This window comes from Salmo trutta, chromosome 12, assembly GCF_901001165.1.
Source record: "Salmo trutta chromosome 12, fSalTru1.1, whole genome shotgun sequence".
In the NCBI taxonomy this organism is placed as follows: domain Eukaryota; kingdom Metazoa; phylum Chordata; class Actinopteri; order Salmoniformes; family Salmonidae; genus Salmo; species Salmo trutta.
Genome location: NC_042968.1, coordinates 3,326,784 through 3,351,577, shown reverse-complemented (window position 1 = coordinate 3,351,577; position 24,794 = coordinate 3,326,784). Strand labels below are relative to the sequence as shown.

Genomic DNA, 24,794 nt, shown 5'->3' with positions numbered 1-24,794 from the left:
GTTGGGATGTTTTTCAGCAGCAGAGACTGGGAGACTAGTCAGGATTGAGGGAAAGATGAACGAAGCAAAGTACAGAGAGATCCTTGATGAAAACCTACTCCAGAGCACTCATGACCTCAGACTGGGTTGAAGGTTCACCTTCCAACAGGACAACGACCCTAAGCACACAACCAACACAATGCAAGAGTGGCTTTGGGACAAGTCTCTGAATGTAACTTAAGTGGCCCAGCCAGAGCCCGGACTTAAGCCCGATCTAACATCTCTGGAGAGACCTGAAAATGGCTGTGCAGCGACGCGCCCCATCCAACCTGACAGAGATTTGGAGGGTCTGCAGAGAAGAATGAATAATTCCCTTCCAAGATGGCGTAGCAGTTCAGACGTCCTCTACCCCCCTCTTGTCGTGTCCCGTGTATATATATATTTACATATTTTTCTTCACTGATCTTTTTACATTTTTTCTTCTAAAAACTCAACCTCAAAGCACTCTCCTGCAACCCGCCTCACCAATTTAAAAAAGAAAGTATTATTTACCTCACCTGAAATCCACAACAGAAGCTAGCCAGAGGTTAGCCATTTTCACTGGCTAACGTTGGAGTTCTGCTAGCCACGGTTAGCTGTCCTCAGCTATCCATTAGCTCGAAAAGCTATCGCCAGTTTTTGTACAGCGCGACTCAGACCAGAGCATACCGGACCTATTCTCTCTCCTTTCCCCGATTTCTACCGCAGGCTCTGGACATTTACACCTGGATCTTGCAGCTAACTAGCTGCTACCTGAGTGACTATTGGCAACGTCGGTCCCGGAATTAACACACATTATTCCGGAGCTAGCCAGCTGAAGAGTTCCGTCAGCCACTCGTGGGCTTTTCCTGAGCTAGCCAGCTGAAGTGTCTCCTGGGCTACAATCACCTATCCTGACCCTTTTTACTGCCGATGCGGAGCCCCATCGGGCCTTCACGACTGGACCACCGACGTTATCTGCCCGAGGGAGTTATCCAACTGGCCCCTCCGTCGCGACGTAACCTGATCGCCCATCTGCGGCCGGCTAATCGTTAGCTGTCTTATCGGCTGCGATCTGAATCGGTCTATCGGACACTTTTCTTGGGCCACTATAACTAACTATTTTGCCAACTTGGACAGGTCCCCCCTTCCACCCGGAACCCCACTAACCCACAGACGGAATCGCACGAGGTGGCTAAAAACAGACCTCCCTCCATCTTCCACCAGCTTGCTACCTATGGCCCGGCTAGCTGTCTGAATCTCACTGGACCCTTTGATTACTCGGCTAAGCATGCCTCTCCTTAATGTCAATATGCAATGTCCATTGAGGTTCTGGTTAGTGCTTATTGGCTTATTTCACTGTAGAGCCTCTAGCCCTGCTCATTATACCTTATCCAACCTCTCAGTTCCTCCACCCACACATGCTATGACATCTTCTGGTTTCAATGATGTTTCTAGAGACAATATCTCTCTCATAATCACTAAATGCATAGGTTTACCTCCTCTGTATTCACATCCCACCATACCTTTGTCTGTACATTATACCTTGAAGCTATTTTATCGCCCCCAGAAACCTGCTCCTTTTTCTCTCTATTCTGGACGTCACAGACGACCAATTCTTATAGCTTTTAGCCGTACCCTCATACTTATTCTTCTCTGCTCCTCTGGGGATGTAGAGGTGAATCCAGGCCCTGCAGTGCCTGGCTCCACTCCTACTCCCCAGGCGCTCTCTTTTGATGACTTCTGTAACCGTAATAACCTTGGTTTCATGCATGTTAACATTAGAAGCCTCCTCCCTAAGTTTGTTTTATTCACTGCTTTAGCTCACTCTGCCAACCCGGATGTCCTAGCTGTGTCTGAATCTTGGCTTAGGAAGTCCACCAAAAACTCTGAAATCTTCATCCCTAACTACAACGTTTTCAGACAAGATAGAACGACCAAAGTGTTGCAATCTACTGCAATCTACTGCAGAGATAGCCTGCAGAGTTCTGTCCTGCTATCCAGGTCTGTACCCAAACAATTTGAACTTCTACTTTTAAAAATCCACCTCTCCAAAAACAAGTCTCTCACCGTTGCCGCCTGCTATAGACCCCCCTCGGCCCCCAGCTGTGCTCTGGACACCATATGTGAACTGATTGCCCCCCATCTATCTTCAGAGCTCGTGCTACTAGGTGACCTAAACTGGGACATGCTTAACACCCCAGCCATCCTACAATCCAAGCTTGATGCCCTCAATCTCACACAAATGATTAATGAACCCACCAGGTACAACCCCAAAGCCGCAAACACTGGCACCCTCATAGATATCATCCTAACCAACGTGCACTCTACACCACCTCACTGCCTCATTGCCTGCACCCGTAATGGGTCAGCGGTCAAACGACCTCCACTCATCACTGTCAAACGCTCCCTGAAACATTTCAACGAGCAAGCCTTTCTAATCGACCTGGCCCTGGTATCCTGGAAGGATACTGACCTCATCCCGTCAGTAGAGGATGCCTGGTTATTCTTTTTAAATGCCTTCCTCACCATCTTAAATAAGCATGCCCCTTTCAAGAAATTTAGAACCAGGAACAGATATAGCCCTTGGTTCTCCCCAGACCTGACTGCCCTTAACCAACACAAAAATATCCTGTGGCGTTCTGCATTAGCATCGAACTGCCCCCGCGAAATGCAACTTTTCAGGGAAGTTAGAAACCAATACACACAGGCAGTTAGAAACGCCAAGGCTAGCTTTTTCAAACAGAAATTTGCTTCCTGCAACTCAAACTCTAAAAAGTTCTGGGACATTGTAAAGTCCATGGAGAATAAGAACACCTCCTCCCAACTGCCCACTGCACTGAGGATAGGAAACTCTGTCACCACCGATAAACCCACTATAATTCTCACTCTGCCCCTACTCGGATGGTATTGCGCCGTCCCAACCTTCGCTCTCTCTCTCCCGCTACTCTCTCCTCTTCCATCCTATCATCTCTTCCCTCTGCTCAAACCTTCTCCAACCTATCTCCTGATTCTGCCTCCTCAACCCTCCTCTCCTCCCTTTCTGCATCCTTTGATTTTCTCTGTCCCCTATCCTCCAGGCCGGCTCGGTCCTCCCCTCCTGCTCCGTGGCTCGACGACTCACTGCGAGCTCACAGAACAGGGCTCCGGGCAGCCGAGCGGAAATGGAGGAAAACTCGCCTCCCTGCGGACCTGGCATCCTTTCACTCCCTCCTCTCTACATTCTCCTCTTCTGTCTCTGCTGCTAAAGCCACTTTCTACCACTCTAAATTCCAAGCATCTGCCTCTAACCCTAGGAAGCTCTTTGCTACCTTCTCCTCCCTCCTGAATCCTCCTCCCCCTCCCCCCCCTCCTCCCTCTCTGCGGATGACTTCGTCAACCATTTTGAAAAGAAGGTTGACGATATCCGATCCTCATTTGCTAAGTCAAACGACACCGCTGGTCCTGCTCACACTGCCCTACCCTGTGCTTTGACCTCTTTCTCCCCTCTCTCTCCAGATGAAATCTCGCGTCTTGTGACGGCCGGCCGCCCAACAACCTGCCCACTTGACCCTATCCCCTCCTCTCTTCTCCAGACCATTTCCGGAGACCTTCTCCCCTACCTCACCTCGCTCATCAACTCATCCTTGACCGCTGGCTACGTCCCTTCCGTCTTCAAGAGAGCGAGAGTTGCACCCCTTCTGAAAAAACCTACACTCGATCCCTCCCATGTCAACAACTACAGACCAGTATCCCTTCTTTCTTTTCTCTCCAAAACTCTTGAACGTGCCGTCCTTGGCCAGCTCTCCTGCTATCTCTCTCAGAATGACCTTCTTGATCCTAATCAGTCAGGTTTCAAGACTGGGCATTCAACTGAGACTGCTCTTCTCTGTGTCACGGAGGCTCTCCGCACTGCTAAACCTAACTCTCTCTCCTCTGCTCTCATCCTTCTAGACCTATCTGCTGCCTTTGATACTGTGAACCATCAGATCCTCCTCTCCACCCTCTCCGAGTTGGGCATCTCCGGCGCGGCCCACGCTTGGATTGCGTCCTACCTGACAGGTCGCTCCTACCAGGTGGCGTGGCGAGAATCTGTCTCCGCACCACGCGCTCTCACCACTGGTGTCCCCCAGGGCTCTGCTATACACCAAGTCACTTGGCTCTGTCATATCCTCACATGGTCTCTCCTATCATTGCTATGCAGACGACACACAATTAATCTTCTCCTTTCCCCCTTCTGATAACCAGGCGGCGAATCGCATCTCTGCATGTCTGGCAGACATATCAGTGTGGATGACGGATCACCACCTCAAGCTGAACCTCGGCAAGACGGAGCTGCTCTTCCTCCCGGGGAAGGACTGCCCGTTCCATGATCTCGCCATCACGGTTGACAACTCCCTTGTGTCCTCCTCCCAGAGTGCTAAGAACCTTGGCGTGATCCTGGACAACACCCTGTCGTTCTCCACTAACATCAAGGCGGTGACCCGATCCTGTAGGTTCATGCTCTACAACATTCGCAGAGTACGACCCTGCCTCACACAGGAAGCGACGCAGGTCCTAATCCAGGCACTTGTCATCTCCCGTCTGGATTACTGCAACTCGCTGTTGGCTGGGCTCCCTGCCTGTGCCATTAAACCCCTACAACTCATCCAGAACGCCGCAGCCCGTCTGGTGTTCAACCTTCCCAAGTTCTCTCACGTCACCCCGCTCCTCCGCTCTCTCCACTGGCTTCCAGTTGAAGCTCGCATCCGCTACAAGACCATGGTGCTTGCCTACGGAGCTGTGAGGGGAACGGCACCTCCATACCTTCAGGCTCTGATCAGGCCCTACACCCAAACAAGGGCACTGCGTTCATCCACCTCTGGCCTGCTGGCCCCCCTACCTCTGAGGAAGCACGGTTCCCGCTCAGCCCAGTCCAAACTGTTCGCTGCTCTGGCACCCCAATGGTGGAACAAGCTCCCTCACGACGCCAGGACAGCGGAGTCAATCACCACCTTCCGGAGACACCTGAAACCCCACCTCTTTAAGGAATACCTGGGATAGGATAAAGTAATCCTTCTACCCCCCCCCCCTTAAAAAATTTAGATGCACTATTGTAAAGTGGTTGTTCCACTGGATATCATAAGGTGAATGCACCAATTTGTAAGTCGCTCTGGATAAGAGCGTCTGCTAAATGACTTAAATGTAAAAATGTAAATGTAATTCCACTGGCTGTTACGTAGGTGGGACGATTTCGTCCCGCCGACCCTAGAGGTTAAGACAAATGTTTTAACTGGCTCCTTCCCTTCATCTACACTGATTGAAGTTGATTTAACAAGTGAAATCAATAAGGGATCATAGCTTTCACCTGGATTCACCTGGTCAGTCCATGTCATGTTTATGTTATGTTCTTAATGTTTTGTACACTCAGTGCTACACACACACACATCACAACTGCTGCTACCAGACTGCTATTATACTGCTCAATTTATACACATACACCAACCCCTTCCCATATACATATGGAAATATTGGACTATAAATTGTGCCTTCCTGTATTATACTTATGCTAAAATGTTTATTCTATTCTACCGTCATTTACATCATGTTCGTATTCTTATCTTTTCTTATTGTTGTTGCATTGTCGAGAAGGAACCTGCAAGTAAGCCTTTCGATGTATACCATGCCTATCCTGTAAATATGACTAATAAAACTTAAAACTAATGCACAACTAAAATCGTACAACTGTTTCGTTTCTCTGCACAAATGTGCCTGTGACAAAAGCATGTTAAAAACACCATGTAAGCATGAGTCTCTGCTAGAATGTGAGTGAGCATTCCCACTACATGGCCAACTTGCAAAGTACAAATTGGCTATACTGGGATTTATAAAAACAAATTTAAACATCATGTAAGGTCAGTCATAAGGCATGGTTAAGGTATAGATTAGTATTAAAATCATATTTTTTAAACGAATGATCATACTTATGGATTTGCATCCTGACCCGATGGTGACAGTGAATCAGCATACCTCTTTCCCCATAAAGAGTGGGTGGCACTCCATGGTCATTCTCAACTGCCTCTGTGTCTCCTGCCAGCGACGCTGTGTATAACCTCAAAGGACTCTGGGGGTCCAAGGGACAGCCATTGGAGATGTTAGCCAGTTGAGCAGCAGCGTCCTTGGATCTCCTCTTCTCCTTCTTCAGAATGCTCACCAGGATATCTGTGATGCTTAGGTTAAAGAAAATGTATAGACATCCTCTTTGGGAAGAAATGGTTAATGGGTAACTGAGTTAGCCGGGTGGTGGGTACCATACATAGCAAGTAGGAGAGGAAACACACCAGAGCTATGGGCTGAGTGCCTTTGACCAGGATTGTCTGTCACTTTCAGTTAATTTTCAAATTTGTTGACATCCAGCAGGTGGTTCCTATAACACACTGCAAGCAATAGGATGGCTACCAGCTGGTTTTATCAATTCATCGCCACAGTGTGTCTGAGCCATGAGAGGAAATGTCTATCAAACAAATGTGTAACAAAATATTTCATCAGTCTGGTTTGAGGTAGAGATAACAGTCAGGTTTAAACTTTAAGATGTAGGCCTAGATGGCATTTGGAGGTAAGGAATGGGACAAAATAGAATATGTGGACAACTACAAATACCTAGGTGTCTGGTTAGACTGTAAGCTCTCCTTCCAGACTCACATCAAACATCTCCAATCCAAAGTTAAATCTCTAATTGGCTTCCTATTTCGCAACAAAGCATCCTTCACTCATGCTGCCAAACATACCCTCATAAAACTGACCATCCTACCGATCCTCGACTTCGGCGATGTCATTTACAAAATATCCTCCAATACCCTACTCAATAAACTGGATGCAGTCTATCACAGTGCCATCCGTTTTGTCACCAAAGCCCCATATACTACCCACCACTGCGACCTGTACGCTCTCGTTGGCTGGCCCTCGCTTCATACTCGTTGCCAAACCCACTGGCTCCAGGTCATCTACAAGACCCTGCTAGGTAAAGTACCCCCTTATCTCAGCTCACTGGTCACCATAGCAGCACCCACCTGTAGCACGCGCTCCAGCAGGTATATCTCTCTGGTCACCCCCAAAGCCAATTCCTCCTTTGGACGTCTCTCCTTCCAGTTCTCTGCTGCCAATGACTGGAACGAACTACAAAAATCTCTGAAACTGGAAACACTTATCTCCCTCACTAGCTTTAAGCACCAGTTGTCAGAGCAGCTCACAGATCACTGCACCTGTACATAGCCCATCTATAATTTAGCCCAAACAACTACCTCTTCCCCTACTGTATTTATTTATTTTGCTCCTTTGCACCCCATTATTTCTACTTTGCATTTTCTTCCACTACAAATCTACCATTCCAGTGTTTTACTTGCTATATTGTATTTACTTTGCCACCATGGCCTTTTTTGCCTTTACCTCCCTAATCTCACCTCATTTGCTCACATTGTATATAGACTTATTTTTCTACTGTATTATTGACTGTAAGTTTGTTTTACTCCATGTGTAACTCTGTGTTGTTGTATATGTCAAACTGCTTGGCTTTATCTTGGCCAGGTCGCAATTGTAAATGAGAACTTGTTCTCAACTTACCTACCTGGTTAAATAAAGGTGAAACATTTTTTAAAAATAGATACTCCAATTTAAACACAAATGGTAAAGGTCATTCTGTCTTAGAGAAAGGGAATTTCCATCTGTCAATATATCACAGAAAAACTAAATTAAGTTTCCACGAAAAGGGCAAAACTTATTTTGAAGAATATCTGTCACGATATTCTCCTTCATCTGAAGATATCTCAAAATCACTGTCAGAAAAGGTGGACCAATACACAGCGGATTGCGTGCTCAACATCATTTTTATTAACTATGATGTACACGGAAAACAATAAACACAAAATGAAAGAGTGACAGTTTCACAGGCTATACAAATACTTACAGCAGTGCAAATTAAAACAACCCACAACCCCAAGAGAAAAACACACACCTAATATATGACTCTCAATCAGGAACAACGATATCCAGCTGTTCCTGATCGGGAGTCACAAGACTAACACAGAAACAGAACAACTAGAAACTAACCAATGTAACCAATGTGAAATGGCTAGCTAGTTAGCGGGGTGCACGCTAATAGCATTTCAATCGGTGACGTCACTCGCTCTGAGACCTTGAAGTAGTTGTTCCCCTTGCTCTGCAAGGGCCGCGGCTTTTGTGGAGCAATGGGTAACGATGCTTCGAGGGTGGCTGTTGTCGATGTGTGCAGAGGGTCCTTGGTTCGAGCCCAGGTAGGGGCGAGGAGAGGGACGGAAGCTATACTGTTACACTAGCACTGGCTTTGCTGATAACTTCTTTATCGAGAAAAATGTACTTACCATGACTGTGATATGTGGTTGTCTCAACTAGCTATCTTAAGATGAATGCATTAACTGTAAGTTGCTCTGGATAAGAGCATCTGCTAAATTACTCAAATCTAAATGTAAATTTGGGATGCAGCCCTTATCTGGTATGAATTACCGGAGAGAATAGGAGCTGTGAAGGCTGGAGAGATCGTGTCAAGATTCCAGAGCATCTTCTCCTGATGAGAGTATGTCTGGAGTGCATGCACATTTGTGCATGCGTGCATTTGTGTGTGTGCATGTTTGCGTAAAAATGTGTGTGTGTGTGCACATTTGTGTGTGTGTGTGTATGACAGAGTGAGTGAGTGCAAAAGAGTGGGCAGTGAAAGATGAAAACACTCCAATCCTGTTCACACTTCCAATCCCATGACATGTTCCACCTGGCAACAGAACAGCACAAACTTATTCAACCCATTAGTTAAATTTACTGTAATGGTTTCCCTCTGTCCCATCTACTTCAAACCCAATCCATTGGGATCAATCAAATGTTTTGGAGAACCTTGCACTTACAGTAAGCTGACAGTCTATATGTAGTTTATGCATATACAGGCATACAGATGCAAAATGAACAATACATTCATTTTTATTTTTAATGGCTGTCCTTGAAAAGAAAAGTCCAAGCCCCTTGATTTGCCAAATGAAAAGGTTGTCCATATGCTGACATGCTTACTGCACAACGGGAATACACATCTGTTCCCTGCACTGCCAAGAAGAAAGGAAACAGGGCCAGGGAAGGTAAATCCATAAAATACAGACTGTCAAGTACACTTTTTTTTACCAATAAAGTGCTGACTGCTCAAATAACTCAAGACTAAAGCAAAAAATAAAAAGATCTTCCAAGATTTAGGCGCTGTCCTTTATTTTTACGACACAAGCACCAGGTTGCATTCCATCAAAATATACATTCAATATTTAATCAAAGGCCTATAGTCAAGTACACAAGGAAAATAGCTTATTTTCAAAAACTGCCTGTGGTTTCACAAAAGAGTACCGTGTTGTTGATGCTTTGATGACATCCAGTAATTTACAGTCACCACATTATTTGGTTCCCTGAGCCCGTTCCAGTTTTGCCTCATCAGATTTTCAAACATCTTGTTTTCACACCTACCAAAATTAGGTTAGTCTACATAGATAGACAATTTACATCTCTCAATCAAACAAGTTATCTAAATGTCCAGGTTTATGTCAGGATGATAAATGGCCCCCTATTTAGGGCATCTGCAAAGTACTACTCATTTAGCTGTCATGTAGATGTAATCGGGAACAACAGTGTAAAATGAATGAAATGGAACCAAAACAGTGTCATAACTCTCATGGACCTGAACGTAACTCAACTACACATAGTGGCCTGGTAATGGTCAAACAGAATTTCACATCAACACACCTAAATCATTGCTAAAAACATAGTCCCCGATATAATCAATTGAAGATAAAGGAAAGCTGCATTACGAGTTCACTCAAATGCTGTACCAGAGGTTTGGTACCAGTTCCCCCTGTATATAGCCTCGCTACTGTTATTTTACTGCTGCTCTTTAATTATGTGACCAAAAAAAATTGATTTGATTAAATACCTGTTAAAACCAATGAATCCCCAACTTCCAGGACACGCTGCCGGGCAAAGCAAATACACATCAAAAAGTTCTGAGCCAAAATCCCCTTTTCACAAGTGGCTTCTGTGGATAGTGTCAGTATGGTTAATTTTCAGGGTCACCAGGAGGGGACAAGACAAGCTTTGCCAGACTAAGCCACCCTTGCAAGTCAACAGTAAGTAGGAAAGGGCTCAGAAACCCTAGCACTACAAACCTGATTCCACTAATCAACTCATCATCAAACCTTTGGTTAGTGGAATCAGGTGTGTAGTGCTAAGCAAAAAACTCAAATGTGCACCACTTTGGGTCCCCAGGGCCAGGATTAAAAAACACCGCTCTAAGTGAAACCCATTTCAGTCTCCTTTATTTATATGGTCTCTGATGTAGTATGCTTACACTCGCTTGACCGGTTCCACAAGAAATTATATTATTGGAAAAAACTCTCTTAGACATTCTCAAGGAAAGTCAGAAGCCACTTTACTAACCCCTTAAAAAATATCACATTTCACTTTAAAGCAAAGTGCATACAAATCTTCGAGAGTGCAGTACACTATATCCTATGAGCTCCAAGCCTGAGGGAACACACTTTGGAGTTAACAGAAACAGAGTGGACTGACTGGACTGTGCCACTCACAGCCCTGCCAATACGATGGGGGGTATTACTGAGAAGACAGGGAATCACCACCTTGATGTGCAAGTAAATATTACACAATTAGTAGGGCGGTTGAGGGAGTCCTTGAGATCTCGCCGATAATGTAAACATGCGGTGGAGGATTATTTTTAAGTATTCACAAAATATTGTCTCTTTCTTGGAAGAAATCAGCAGCCACGTGAGCAGCCTTTTCGCCAGGCGTGATTTTGGGCAGCTCCATGGTAATAAATGTGACTGTTCCTGGTGCAAAAACAATGTCCTATCCTGGAGTTCGAGTAAATGACATTACTAAGCTGCTCCCAAATGTACTAAACCAGGACATGGACATCGATTTTATCGTAGTCCATGTGGGTTTTAATGACACTAAGAAGGGCAGCTCTGAACAATTGAAACTGGATTTAAAAAAACTGATTGACTCTCTGCTAGACACTACTAAAAGACCCATCATATCTGGCTCTGTGCACTCTCTGAATCGTGGCATTGAACGCTTTAGCAGGATTATTTATCTTCGCAACTGGCTACATGATTATTGCAGCTCAATGGGTGCAACTTTTGTTGACAATTTCGATACCTTTTACAAACAAAACAAGTTTTATAAGGAGGATGGGATCCACCCAAATCATTTGGGTTCCTGGATCCTTTCACAGCATTATACAGCTGCGTTGAGACAATGACTTATCAACGACCCTTTGCCTGTTTGATGGTTCGTCGGAGGGCATAGTGGGATTTCTTATAAGCGTCCGGGTTAGAGTCCTGCTCCTTGAAAGCGGCAGCTCTACCCCTTAGCTCAGTGCGGATGTTGCCTGTAATCCATGGCTTGTGGTTGGGGTATGTATGTACAGTCACTGTGGGGACGACATCATCGATGCACCTATTGATGAAGCCAGTGACTGATGTGGTGTACTCCACAATGCCATCGGAAGAATCCCGGAACATATTCCAGTCTGCGCTAGCAAAACAGTCCTGTAGTTAAGCATCTGCTTCATTCGACCACTTTTTTATTGACCCAGTTACTGGTGCTTCTTGTTTTAATTGTAGCTTGTAAGCAGGAATCAGGAGGATAGAATTATTTTCAGATTTTTCCCTCCCTTTTTCCCTCTAGTTGCACATTTAACATGCTGATAGAAATTAAGTTAAACTGATTTAAGTTTCCCTGCATTAAAGTCCCCGGCCAATAGGAGTGTCTTCCTGTTTGCTTATGGCGGTATACAGCTCATTGAGTGCGGTCTTAGGGCCAGCATCGTCTGTGGTGGTATGTAGACAGCTACGAAAAATACAGATGAAAACTCCCTAGGTAGATAGTGTGGTATACAGCTCTACCTCAGGCAAGCAAAACCTTGAGATTTCCGTAGATATCGTGCACCAGCTGTTGTTTACAAATATACATAATGCGCCACCACTTGTCTTACCAGAGGCTGCTGTTCTATCCTGCCGATAGAGTATATAACCCACCAGCTGTATGTTATTAATGTCGTCGTTCAGCCACGACTTGGTGAAACATAAAATCTTACAGTTTTTAATGTCCCGTTGGTAGGATACACATGCTTTTAGTTCGTCCAATTTATTTTCCAGCAATTATACGTTGGCTAACAGTACGGATGGCAAAGGCAAATTAGCCACTTGTCGCCTGATCCTCACAAGGCACCCCAACTTACTTCCCGACCTCTTTCTCCATGTCAATCTCTCCTGGCTCAAAGTAGAGTAGAGATTGACTTTATCACTACATGTACTTGTGAGAGGTAATGACATTTTGAAAGCATCGAGCTGTCTGTTTAAACGACTACCACACAGCTCAGACACCCATGCATACCCCACAAGACATGCCACCAGAGGTCTCTTCACAGTCCCCAAGTCCAGAACAGACTATGGGAGGCGCACAGTTCTACATAGAGCCATGACTACATGGAACTCTATTCCACATCAGGTAACTGATGCAAGCAGTAGAATCAGATAAAAAAAACTGATAGAAATACACCTTACAGAACAGCAGGGACTGTGAAGCAACAAACATAGGCACAGACACATGCATACACACACATGATAACATACACACAAGTACACATGGATTTTGTGTTGTAGATATGTGGTAGTGGAGTATGGGCCTGAGGGTACATCCTTAATGTGTTGTGAATTCTGTAATGAATGTATTGTAATGTTTTAAAAATTGTACTCACTTAATTTTGCTGGACCCCAGGAAGAGTAGCTGCTGCCTTGTCCTACCCTCAGCATAAGACATTGTTTTGGAACTCACCCTTTTCTACCTCCCCAACCTTTGTCTTCCGCCACTTTATTATGGTGCCTATAATAAGTAGGCCTATTCACCCCCTTTTTTCACATTTCGTGGGATTGAAATGTGGATTTATTTGGGATTTGTTTGTCATTAATCTGCACTCCACAGTGTCAAAGTGAAAAGAAAATGGTATAAATGTTAACAAATTAATAAAAAATTATTAACTCAAATATCTTGATTGTATAAGTATTGGAATTGGCAAGCCTAATTAAGTTCAGGAGTAAAAATTGGCTTAACAAATCAAGTAAAATAATAGGGGTTCACATGGTTGAATGACTACCCCTTTCTCTCGCCACCCTAATATGATGAGCATACCTGTCAAGACACATTGTCATGACTATAGAATTGTCAAAGTATATATTTCACTAACGTGCTCAAACTAAACAGTGGACCAAATTATTCTACTTTGTTTTTCCTTCAACTATTGCAAAGCGATTTATTCCCCTCTCCCCCTTGTGTGGTGTGAAGAGAGGGCCGTTGCCAATAGTATCCCTGCAGTTTGAGACTACAAAGGGGGGAGGGACTACACTGAGTAGTCTCACAGTATGGCAATATGAGACTACTTCCTACCTTATTATAAAGCCGAAATACAACAAATATTCACAACGTTTATTGATCTCACATATTAGTGTTATTCAACAATGTAAATCATAGGTAATGGTTGTTTTGAGTGTACTATTTCTTTAAATTTGTTGAAAATATATTGCAAGACTTGAAGATTGCCCCAACCAATTTAATAGAGCTCGAAGAATTTTGCCAAGAATAATGGGCAAATATAGCACAATCCAGGTATGCAAAGCTCTTAGAGAAATTCCACAAAAGACCCAAAGCTGAAATAGTTCTCAAAGGTATTTGTAACATGGATTGAGGGGGGTGAATACCTATCTAATGAAGATGTTTTACTTTTTATTAATGTAAAAAAGTTCAACCCCCCCCACACTTGTTTTTGTTTGTAGCACAATAATATGTGAAGAAGTCCAAGAGGGTGAGGTGGATGTCATGTCTACAGAATGGCCTCAGCTAACTGTTCCCAGGTGACTGGCTTACCCTGCGGACTGTGGTACTGTAAAAATAGGTGGTACACCATGGCTTCTCAGTAGGTTGGTCCAGTGGGCAAGTCTACCACAGTTAACCCTGTCGAGTCCCTGCACCGGAAGCCTGGTGAAAGAGGAACGGGCAAGACACTGTTGTAAAAACAGTGGAAGTAGCATAATAAGACAAAATGGCTGCGGAATTGTAACATTGGTCTATATCGACATGGTTATTAGTGGTATGTATGGGGGTGACGTATGTCTGGGGGGGTCGCACACTCGCAGACCACTCTTTTTGATGGGTTGGCATATAATGTAATCTACACAGACCAATAAACTGTACAGCAGGGTTCCCCAACTGGCGGCCTAAGGGTGGTTTTATTTGGATCCCCAAGTTTTCTGGAATTATCATTGTTGGACATAAAAGAAAGAAAAAAAACAGGAAATCAGCTCCAATTGATTTTAATTTAAGAAATCTGTTCCCAAGTATTCCCACGCATAATAGAGAGACACGACGTGATCATATACAAATGTAAGCAGGGTTTGAAATGATTATGTTTTAGTCAAACATTATATCTGTTTGGCTTCTTGTGGTCAATTGCAGTCTACAAATTATTTGTAATTATGTTCCAGCCCCCCGACTATCCGCTCAAGAAAAAAAATCGGGCCCGCGGGTGAATCTAGTTGATGATCCCTACTGTACAGTGTATGCTTCAAATCAAATGTGTGGTCCACATTGCCCAGTATGAATTGATGCTACTGACAAAACCTATTTAGTGCAATGACTGACACTATGCTGTTACATATCCCCAAATAATAGAGATATTGTAGTTATGCAACAACTTATAAACCACTGTTACTTCATAATGCATTTCTGACTAATAAATGTTTTCTGGATACACAAATATTTGTGTTAAAATAAAGAAAATATATATATATATTTTTTTTTACAAATGCACATTTAAACTTTAGTGTATTAGATGATAATCTATTCAAAACCTTGGACGTTTTGGCAAGGCCTTGTGTAATTTAGAAAATGTCTGGTTGGATATAACTAATTGTGTAACTAATTGTACTTCATTTTAGAGGGGAATCTCGAAAGCAAAGGGAGTAGGACTGCATCCCAAATGACACCCTATTATTCCCTATATAGTAAACTACTTTTGACCAGAACCCTATGTAGGGAATAGGGTGCCATTTGAGTCTGATGGGTTCTGACTTCTAAACTTGAAATATTGTTAATCATCAGATATCCTATGGAAATTAGGAGTGCTGTAGTCTGGTTTCTCCACCAGCAGTTAATGGTTATCTGTAGGAGGAATGTATATGGTGGAGTCATTTGGAATCTACTGAATAAAGGAAAGGCAATCACATGGTTGCAGTCACTGATAAGGGTGGAGAGATGGGGATTAGTGAGGAATGGGGGCTGAGGTCAGGTCAGGTCACATTAAGGGAGAAGGAACAGTTAATTTCCTACATCACTTCCTGCCTAGCAATAAAAATGTAATGTTTAGAGGGAAGGAGGAGACTTCACCCAAATTGGGATATGTATACTTGTGCTGATGGAAACATGTTTTTGTCTGTTCAGCTGTCTGACCCTTTGGGTGATTAAACTTGGTTTGAGCTTTTAAAGTTGTCCGTCCGTTTTTATCCTGTTATTTAGAACCTAACAGTTGGGGATGTAGACAGGATTCACCATGATTTTTAGTCGAACCAGATAATCAAAATCAGTGGAGCTGTCACGTCCTGACCAGCAGAGGGTGTAGTTGTGTAGTATTTTGGTCAGGACGTGGCAGAAGATGTCTGTGTATGTTTGTTCTGGGTGTTGTGTTTCTATGTTGGTCTGTGTGGCTCCCGATCAGGGACAGCTGGTTATCGTTGTTCCTGATTGGGAGTCATATATTTAGGAGTATGTTTGTCACTTGGGTTTGTGGGTGGTTGTGTTAACACTGCTATGATTTTGTAAGTAGCCTGTTAGCCTGTCTGGAGTCGTTCGTGTTTATTGTTTTCCCGTGTATGCTTTATTCTAAAGTAATTAAAAGATGAGTATCCACATTCCGCCTGCGTTTTGGTCAATTCAACACGGCAACAATTATGACAGGAGCAGGAGCTGGCACAACAAACAAGGTAGGCACAGTTCTTACACCTGTTACCACTCATCTTGGGGAGATGAGAATCGTAGGCTGAACAATGATAGAATACGGACCTAAAAAGCCTGAGCTTATTCAGATGTCCCATTGGTCGTAAATATATGGTGTAGGGTAGGTTCCATAGGGATAGGTCCCAAGTGGGGGGGGGGGGGGGTTCCTCTGCAAGATCCCTGTAAATATATGGTGTAGGGTAGGTTCAATATATATTTTTTTAACCTTTATTTAACTAGGCAAGTCAGTTAAGAACAAATTCTTATTTACAATGACATCCTACCCCAGCCAAACCCGGACGAAGCTGGGCCAATTGTGTGCCGCCCTATGGGACTCCCAATCACAGCCAGATGTGATACAGCCTGGATTCGAAGAGGGACTGTAGTGATGCCTATTGCACTGAGATACAGTGCCTTAGACCGCTGCGCCACTCGGGAGCCCAATAAGGATAGGTCCCAAGTGGGGGTGATCCTCTGCGAGATCCATGGGTGTCATTACAGTGTAGGGTAGGTCCCGTGAAGGATAGGTCCTTAGTGGGGGAATTCCCCTGTGAGATCTGTAAGAGAGACGAAAGTCCCAGCCACAGTGGCCATGAAGCCAGAGGTGTGCGTGTGTGTGTGTATGAATGTCAGAACAAGATTCGTCAGTAGTAACAGTAGCAATAAAGAGAGGTTGGTCCAAGCACTATTGGGACAGATTAAGTAAATTGACAGACACAACAGTATCAACATGATCCAGGTAATAATAGAGAGGTACAACCAGTACGAACACACGTGAGCACGGTTACCCTAAAGGCACAAAACACATTACACCTGATCGAGTAGAAACAATGTATTCTCTGGCACGGCCAAACACTCCTCGCACACTCAGGAAAACCCTAGGAGTTTTCAATTTTGTGAGACAATTTATTCCGTTGTTTTCCGAAATTGCTGAACCACTTATAGAGTTGACGAAATGGGGGAAGGGTCCCCATGAAAGGATAGAGTGGAGCCAAGAGTGTGAGGAAGATTTTGTCGAGCTCAAGAAGCAATTGTGTTAAGCACCAGCACAGGGGTTGCCAAACCTAAAATTACCTTGTAAAATGTTTGTTCATGAACATGGACATTGTAGTGCAGTGGTTACGCAAAATCATGGGGGAAAAGAGAGACCAGTAATGTACTGGAGTAAATTGTTAGACTCGGTGGCAAGAGGAATGCCACCATGCCTGAGGGTGGTACAAGCGACAGAAATGGTGTTGCATAACACGACTTCGATTACAATGGGGGAAAAAGTGGATTTGTATGTTCCACACGCAGTAGCAACCATAGTCAACAGCACCAATGCACAACATGCTACTTGTGCGAGATTGACAGAAGGGGAGTTAACGTTTAATGGGGAAAATTCCATAAGATTGGTGCTTCGAGTCCCGTATCGTTAATGCCGTTGCATGGGGCGAGTGAATAGCATACATGTGAACCAGATCAAACTACGCCGAAGCCTAGGCCCGATTTGAAAGGGACAGCATTGGAATCGGGACAAGTATTGTATACAGATGGCTATAGTTACATGACCATAGAAGAAAAGAGAGTAACGGGTCACAATCAATCAATCAAATTTATTTATATAGCCCTTCTTACATCAGCTGAAGTCACAAAGTGCTGTACAGAAACCCAGCCTAAAACCCCAAACAGCAAGCAATGCAGGTGTAGAAGCACGGTGGCTAGGAAAAACTCCCTAGAAAGGGCAGAACCTAGTAAGAAACCTAGAGAGGAACCAGGCTATGAGGGGTGGCCCGTCCTCTTCTGGCTGTGCCGGGTGGAGATTATAACAGAACTTGGCCAAGATGTTCAAATGTTCATAGATGACCAGCAGGGTCAAATAATAATAACAGGGCATGTTAACAGCGACAGGAACACCAATAAAAATTGACATGAGGTAGAGACATTATTAGAAGCGTGTCAGCTACCTAGTAAATTAGCAGTGGTGAAATGTGAAGCTCATACTAGTCGGACAGATAAAATAGCCATAGGCAATCGCAGAGCAGACGAAAGGGGATTCTGAAAGATTTACAGCAGCAAACTAACAAGAAAGAAATGTGGGAGCGTTTAGAGCATGGGTACCAAGTAGACACTGAGGTTTTGTGGTATAATACTACAACTGGAAGGCCTGTGGCACCAAGCGGGATAAATGTCACTCACTCTGAAATGTATCACGGACCAACACATCAATCGGCTGTAAACACGTACTCTCAGTCCAAGATGACGTGGTGGGGAAAGGGGGTGTTAGGAACATTTCGGGAGTGGGTTAAGAGATGTGTGATATGTGCCCAACACAATATTGCACCAACAATGTTTACTCCTGCCCGACAGCAACCCCTGCCGGATGGACCATTTACATCATTACAGATAGACTTTATAGGGCCACTCCCTCGAAGCAGGGGAAAGACACATGCATTGGTGGTGGTGGACAGATTCTCCGGATGGACAGAAGTATTTGAAAAATCCTCAGCTTCAGCGAACTTTGTAGCACAAACTTTGTTAAGGGAAGTGATACCGAGATGGGGCTTACTCCAAAGATTACATTCCGATCAAGGGACGTATTTCACCTCCGAAGTGCTACATACTTTTCATTGTCCATATAGGCCACAAGCGGTGGGGATTACGGAGTGTCAGAATTGTTCGATAAAGGACTAATTGGCCAAGACGTTTAGCGCCAAAGGAAAAGACTGGGTTACAAATTTACCTGCGGTACTGATGTCAATGAGGGTGTCAACTAAAGAGAGAGAGGAAGAGTAGATTCCACTTTAGACAAGCAGTTGGGTTGGGTCTGGGAGCTACTTTAACCACCATTGTTTTTGTGTCAGTTGCTTTAATGGTTACTATTAGCATAGAATGGGTTGTCAAATATGAAGACACGAGAATGCATTGGAGTAGAATCAGTACTAACGCCACGGATACTAGACAGATCACTAATCACAAAGGTGTGGTGATATGGGTGGAGCTACTTGATAACAGGACTAGAAGTACATTGGACGAAGGTTGCTCAGAACAAGGTGTAGTTTTATTACAGACAGGAGTGTGGAAGGAACGTAATAATACTAAATTTTCACTTTTGCCGCAGATGGACGTAATGTGCCAGGGAACTAAATCAGCTGAAGCTCAGTCGATAACTTTCCGATTAATGCTACCAGAACTAAAGACATTTCAGGAGGTTGATAGTGTGGACACAACCATTGCCGACGATGGAGCAGCAAAGGATAGTGTGGGGGAAGTGCTATCTCGTAAAAGGAGGTTTTATTCACCAGTGATGCCCTTTAGTACAGCAACTAAGGGAGTGAAGTGGTCAGGGAAAGTTTTAGACACCAGTAACCTGGGGAAAGATAGCTTGTTGGGGTAATTATACTCTGGCCAACATCCTCTGGGGGCAACATGGGAACCAAACTATTCTTACTGTCAAGTGTCAGGTGGAAAAAGATGCATATGAGCAGATGAAGGCATACTTACAGACTCATTTTAGGGGCTGAACTAGTGACTGAGACAGAAATCCATGAGTGTAGATGGTATGATAGGGGGGGTCAAGGGTCAGTCTTATGGAGCGTTAGTTGTAGATTTTGGCAGGACCAATACCAGTGCATTCTATGGAGTCCCAAATACCAAGGCGTTAACGTTAAAGGGAATTGGGAGAGCAGAATTTAATATGACTGGGGCGGAGATGTGTGTGGCTAATAAATTAAGGAAGTGGGTAATAGAGTCTTTGGGGAATGATACCACTCCTCTATGTATATTGTTACAGGAGATAGCTTGTAAGAGATGGAGGACAGCTAACTGTGCACAATATAGAGACTAATATGAAGTCAAACGGAATGTCACACATACCCAGATCATGGTGAGAGTAGCAGAGATAGTGTTGTCATTTCAGACACTGTTGTCACCTTTCAGTAATAGGTTTGTCAAAGAAGGCACAACGATTGAAAGAGTAGCCACGGATTGCTGTATACAGGAGGCCACATCACCGGAAGGGACGTTTGCTGTTATAATAGCATCACATCTCCTGCAGAGTGGGATTAAGAAACATGTGACTCAGAGTTTTGTGAGGTTGGATACTCTTCCAACGCCACTAATATCTCCCGCATTCATAACAGCCAGATAACACTTGACACATCTCCCAGAAGTTTGGGACCGAGTGTCAGATGGTGGCTGCTTATCAACCTTTGGGACCCAAAGGTTACACTGTAATGAGGGTGTTCACAAATGGGTGGGGTGTAGATTGGCCTTGGGATGAGCAATGTGTTCCTAACTTCAGCACAGGAAAGTGTTATCCACAGGTACCGACTGTAGCAGAACAGAGGAGGTCATTGGAGATGTTGGTGGCTAGGGAACCGGGTATGAGTTGGGAGACAGGTAGGGAGTATCTGAAAGGTTCAGTTGTAGACCTATCAGTAAACCACAAAGATAATAGGAGAGCAGGCGACAGATTCCATGCCAAATCTATTCTCACAGCATTCGCTGTAGGGAAAGTAACCGAAGGAGCAGTAATAGTAGTGAAGGATGCTATATTAACCTCTAGGGGCTATGTGGGACGCAAGCGTCCCACCCCTGGTACACCCTGTCAACAACAGGTGAAATATCAAGAGCGCCAAATTTGAAAACAATTAAATGTCATAATTCAAATTTCTCAAACATACAACTATCTTACACCCTTTGAAAGATAAACATCTCCTTAATCTAACCACGTTGTCCGATTTCAAAAAGGCTTTACGGCGAAAGCATAAAGTTAGATTATGTTAGGAGAGTACATTGACAATAGCTGTGTGTAATGTTTTGTCAATTCAAAGACAGGCGTCACCAAAAGCAGAAAACCAGCTAAAATTATGCACTAACCTTTGACAATCTCCATCAGATGACACTCCTAGGACATTATGTTAGACAATACATGCATTTTTAGTTCTATCAAGTTCATATTTATATCCAAAAATAGCGTTTTACTATGGCGTTGATGTTAAGGAAATCGTTTCCCTCCAATAACCGCCAGTCAATCAGCACAACAAATTAAATAATTACTATTCGAAAACATTGGTAAAATATTATATTGTCATTCAAAGAATTATAGATTTACATCTCTTGAACGCAACCGGATTGCCAGGTTTAAAAATAACCTTACTGGGAAATCACACTTTGCAATAATCTGAGCACTGAGCCCAGAAAAATACGCTTTGCGATACAGACTAACCGCCATGTTGGAGAGATCTAAAATCGAAAATACTATGTAAATAATTCATTACCTTTGATTCTCTTCATCAGATGTCACTTCCAGGAATCCCAGGTCCATAACGAATGTAGTTTTGTTCGAAAAAGCTCATAATTTATGTCCAAAAAGCTCCGTGTTGTTAGCACATGATCTATGCCCGCCGGACATCTCTTCATGAACAAGGGGAAAAAAAATATTTACGTTCGTTCAAACATGTCAAACGTTGTATAGCATAAATCATTAGTGCCTTTTTCAACCAGAACATGAATAATATTCAAGGCGGACGATTGCATTCTCTTTTAAAACGTATTGGAACGAGAGTACCCAACATGAACTCGCGCACCAGAGTCTTATCGGCCACCACCGTTCCAAGACTCTTGTTCGGTCAGATCTCACAGTAGCAGATTCAAACCACTTTGTAAAGACTGGTGACATCTAGTGGAAGCCATAGGAAGTGCTCAACAATTAATAAGCCCCTGTGTGTTTCAATGGCATAGGCTTAAAGGTAATTCAACACATCAGGTATCCACTTCCTGTCAGAATTTGTCTCAGGGTTTTGACTGCCATATGAGTTCTGTTATACTTACAGACACCATTCAAACAGTTTTAGAAAATTCAGAGTGTTTTCTATCCAAACCTGAACAATAATATGCATATTCTAGCTTCTGAGTTAGTGTAGGAGGCAGTTAAAAATGGGCACATATTTTTTTCAAAATTCTCAATACTGCCCCCTAGCCCTAAGAAGTTTTAACAGCGTGGAACTGGACTACGGTGCAAATGAGGGGTATTGTTAAGTACGAATGATGGGCAGTGTTAGTAATGACATAGGCGCCGACAGAGATGGTCGCCTTGCTTCGAGTTCTTAGGAAACTATGCAGTATTTAGTTTTTTAATGTATTACTTCTTACACTGTTACCCCAGGAAATCTTAAGTCTTATTACATACAGCCGGGAAGAACTATTGGATATAAGAGCAAAGTCAACTTACCAACATTACGACCAGGGATACGACTTTCCCGAAGTGGATCCTCTGTTTGGACTACCACCCTGGACAATGGATCGGATCCCAGTAGGCGACCCAAAACAATGGCATCGCAGAAGGGGCAGACGGAGTGGTCTTCTGGTCAGGCTCCGTAGATGGGCACATCGCTCACCGCTCCCGAGTATACTATTCGCCAATGTCCAGTCTCTTGACAACAAGTTAGACAAAATTCGAGCAAGGGTTGCCTTCCAGAGAGACATCAGAGATTGTAACATTCTCTGTTTCACGGAAACATGGCTCACTCGGTATACGTTATCAGAGTCGGTACAGCCACCCGGTTTCTTCACGCATCACGCCGACAGAAACAAACATCTCTCTGGTAAGAAGAAGGGCGGGGGTGTATGCCTATGATTAACGAGTCGTAGTGTTATCACAACAATCTACAGTAACTCAAGTCATTTTCTTCACCTGAACTAGAATTCCTTACAATCAAATGCCAACTGCATTATCTACCAAGAGAATTCTCTTCGATTATAATCACAGCCGTATAAATCCCCTCCCAAGCAGACACCTCGACGATCCTGAAATAACTTCATGGAACTCTATGTAAACTGGAAACCACATATCCTGAGGCTGCATTTATTGTAGCTGGGGATTTTAACAAAGCTAATCTGAAAACAACGCTCCCTAAATTTTATCAGCATATCGAATGCGTGACCCGGGCTGGCAGCATTCTGGATCATCGCCACTCTAACTTCCGCGACGCATACAAAGCCCTCCCTCGCCCTCCTTTCGACAAATCTGAGTACGACTCTATTTTGTTGCTCCCAGCCTATAGACAGAAACTAAAACAGGAAACGCTTGTGCTCAGGTCTATTCAACGCTGGTCCGACCAATCTGATTCCAAGCTTCAAGATTGCTTCGATCACGTGGACTGGGATATGTTCCGGATAGCCTCAGACAACAACATTGATGTATACGCTGATTCGGTGAGTGAGTTTATTAGCAAGTGCATCGGTGATGCTGTACCCATGGTGACTATTAAAACCTTCCCCAACCAGAAACCGTGGATTGATGGCAGCATTCGCGCAAAACTGAAAGCACAAACCACTGCTTTTAATCAGGGCTAGGCGACCGGAAACATGACCGAATACGAACAGTGTAGCTATTCACTCTGCAAGGCAATCAATAGTGTCAGTATAGAAACAAAGTAGAGTCGCAATTCAACGGCTCAGACACGAGACGTATGTGGCAGGGTCTACAGTCCATCACAGATTACAAAAAGAAAACCAGCCCCGTCGCGGACACCGACGTCTTGCTCCCAAACAAACTAAACAACTTTTTTGCTCGCTTTGAGGACAATACAGTGCCACTGACACACTCCAAAACCAAAACCTGTGGGCTCTCCTTCACCGCAGCCAACGTGAGTAAAACATTTAAACGTGTTAACCCTCACAAGGCTGCCAGCGCAGACGGCATCCCTAGCCGCGTCCTCAGAGCACGCGCAGACCAGCTGGCTAGTGAGTTTACGGACATATTCGATCATTCCCTATTCCAGTCTGCTGTTCCCACATGCTTCAAGAGTGCCACCATTGTTCCTGTTCCCAAGAAAGCTAAGGTAACTGAGCTAAACGACTATCACCCCGTAGCACTCACTTCCGTCATCATGAAGTGCTTTGAGAGAGTAGTCAAGGATCATATCACCTCCACCCTACCTGACACCCTAGACCCATTCCAATTTGCTTACCGCCCCAATAGGTCCACAGACGATGCAATCACAATCACACTGCCCTAACCCATCTGGACAAGAGGAATACCTATGTAGAATGCTGTTCATCGATTACAGCTCAGCATTTAACATCATAGTACCCTCCAAACTCGTCATTAAGCTTGAGACCCTGGGTCTCGACCCCGCCCTGTGCAACTGGGTCCTGGACTTTCTGACGGGCCGCCCCCAGGTGGTGAGGGTAGGAAACATCTCCACCCCGCTGATCCTCAACACTGGGGCCCCACAAGGGTGCGTTCTCAGCCCTCTCCTGTACTCCCTGTTCACCCATGACTGCGTGGCCATGCACGCCTCCAACTCAATCATCAAGTTTGCAGACGACACTACAGTGGTAGGCTTGATTACCAACAACAACGACACAGCCTACAGGGAGGAGGTGAGGGCCCTCGGAATGTGGTGTCAGGAAAATAACCTCACACTTAACGTCAACAAAACAAAGGAGATGACTGTGGACTTCAGGAAATAGCAGAGGGAGCACTCCCCTATCCACATTGACGGGACACTAGTGGAGAAGGTGGAAAGTTTTAAGATCCTCAGCGTACACATCATGGAAAAACTGAAATGGTCCACCCACACAGACAGCGTGGTGAAGAAGGCGCAACAGCGCCTCTTCAACCTCAGGAGGCTGAAGAAATTTGGCTTGTCACCGAGAACACTCACAAACTTTTACAGATGCACAATTGAGAACATCCTTTCGGCTGTATCACCGCCTGGTAGAGCAAC

The 24,794-nt window shown here is 44.2% G+C and overlaps 1 protein-coding gene across 2 annotated transcripts in view; it reads right to left on the bottom strand.

Moving 5' to 3' along the window:
* kif6 (kinesin family member 6) overlaps nt 1-24,794 on the bottom strand; it is a 261,943-nt gene that overhangs the window by 87,260 nt on the left and 149,889 nt on the right. For both annotated transcript variants that reach the window (XM_029766851.1, XM_029766852.1), the window contains one exon: nt 5,986-6,177. In XM_029766851.1, coding sequence (XP_029622711.1) covers nt 5,986-6,177 — 192 coding nt within the window. The remainder of the gene's footprint in view (nt 1-5,985; nt 6,178-24,794) is intronic.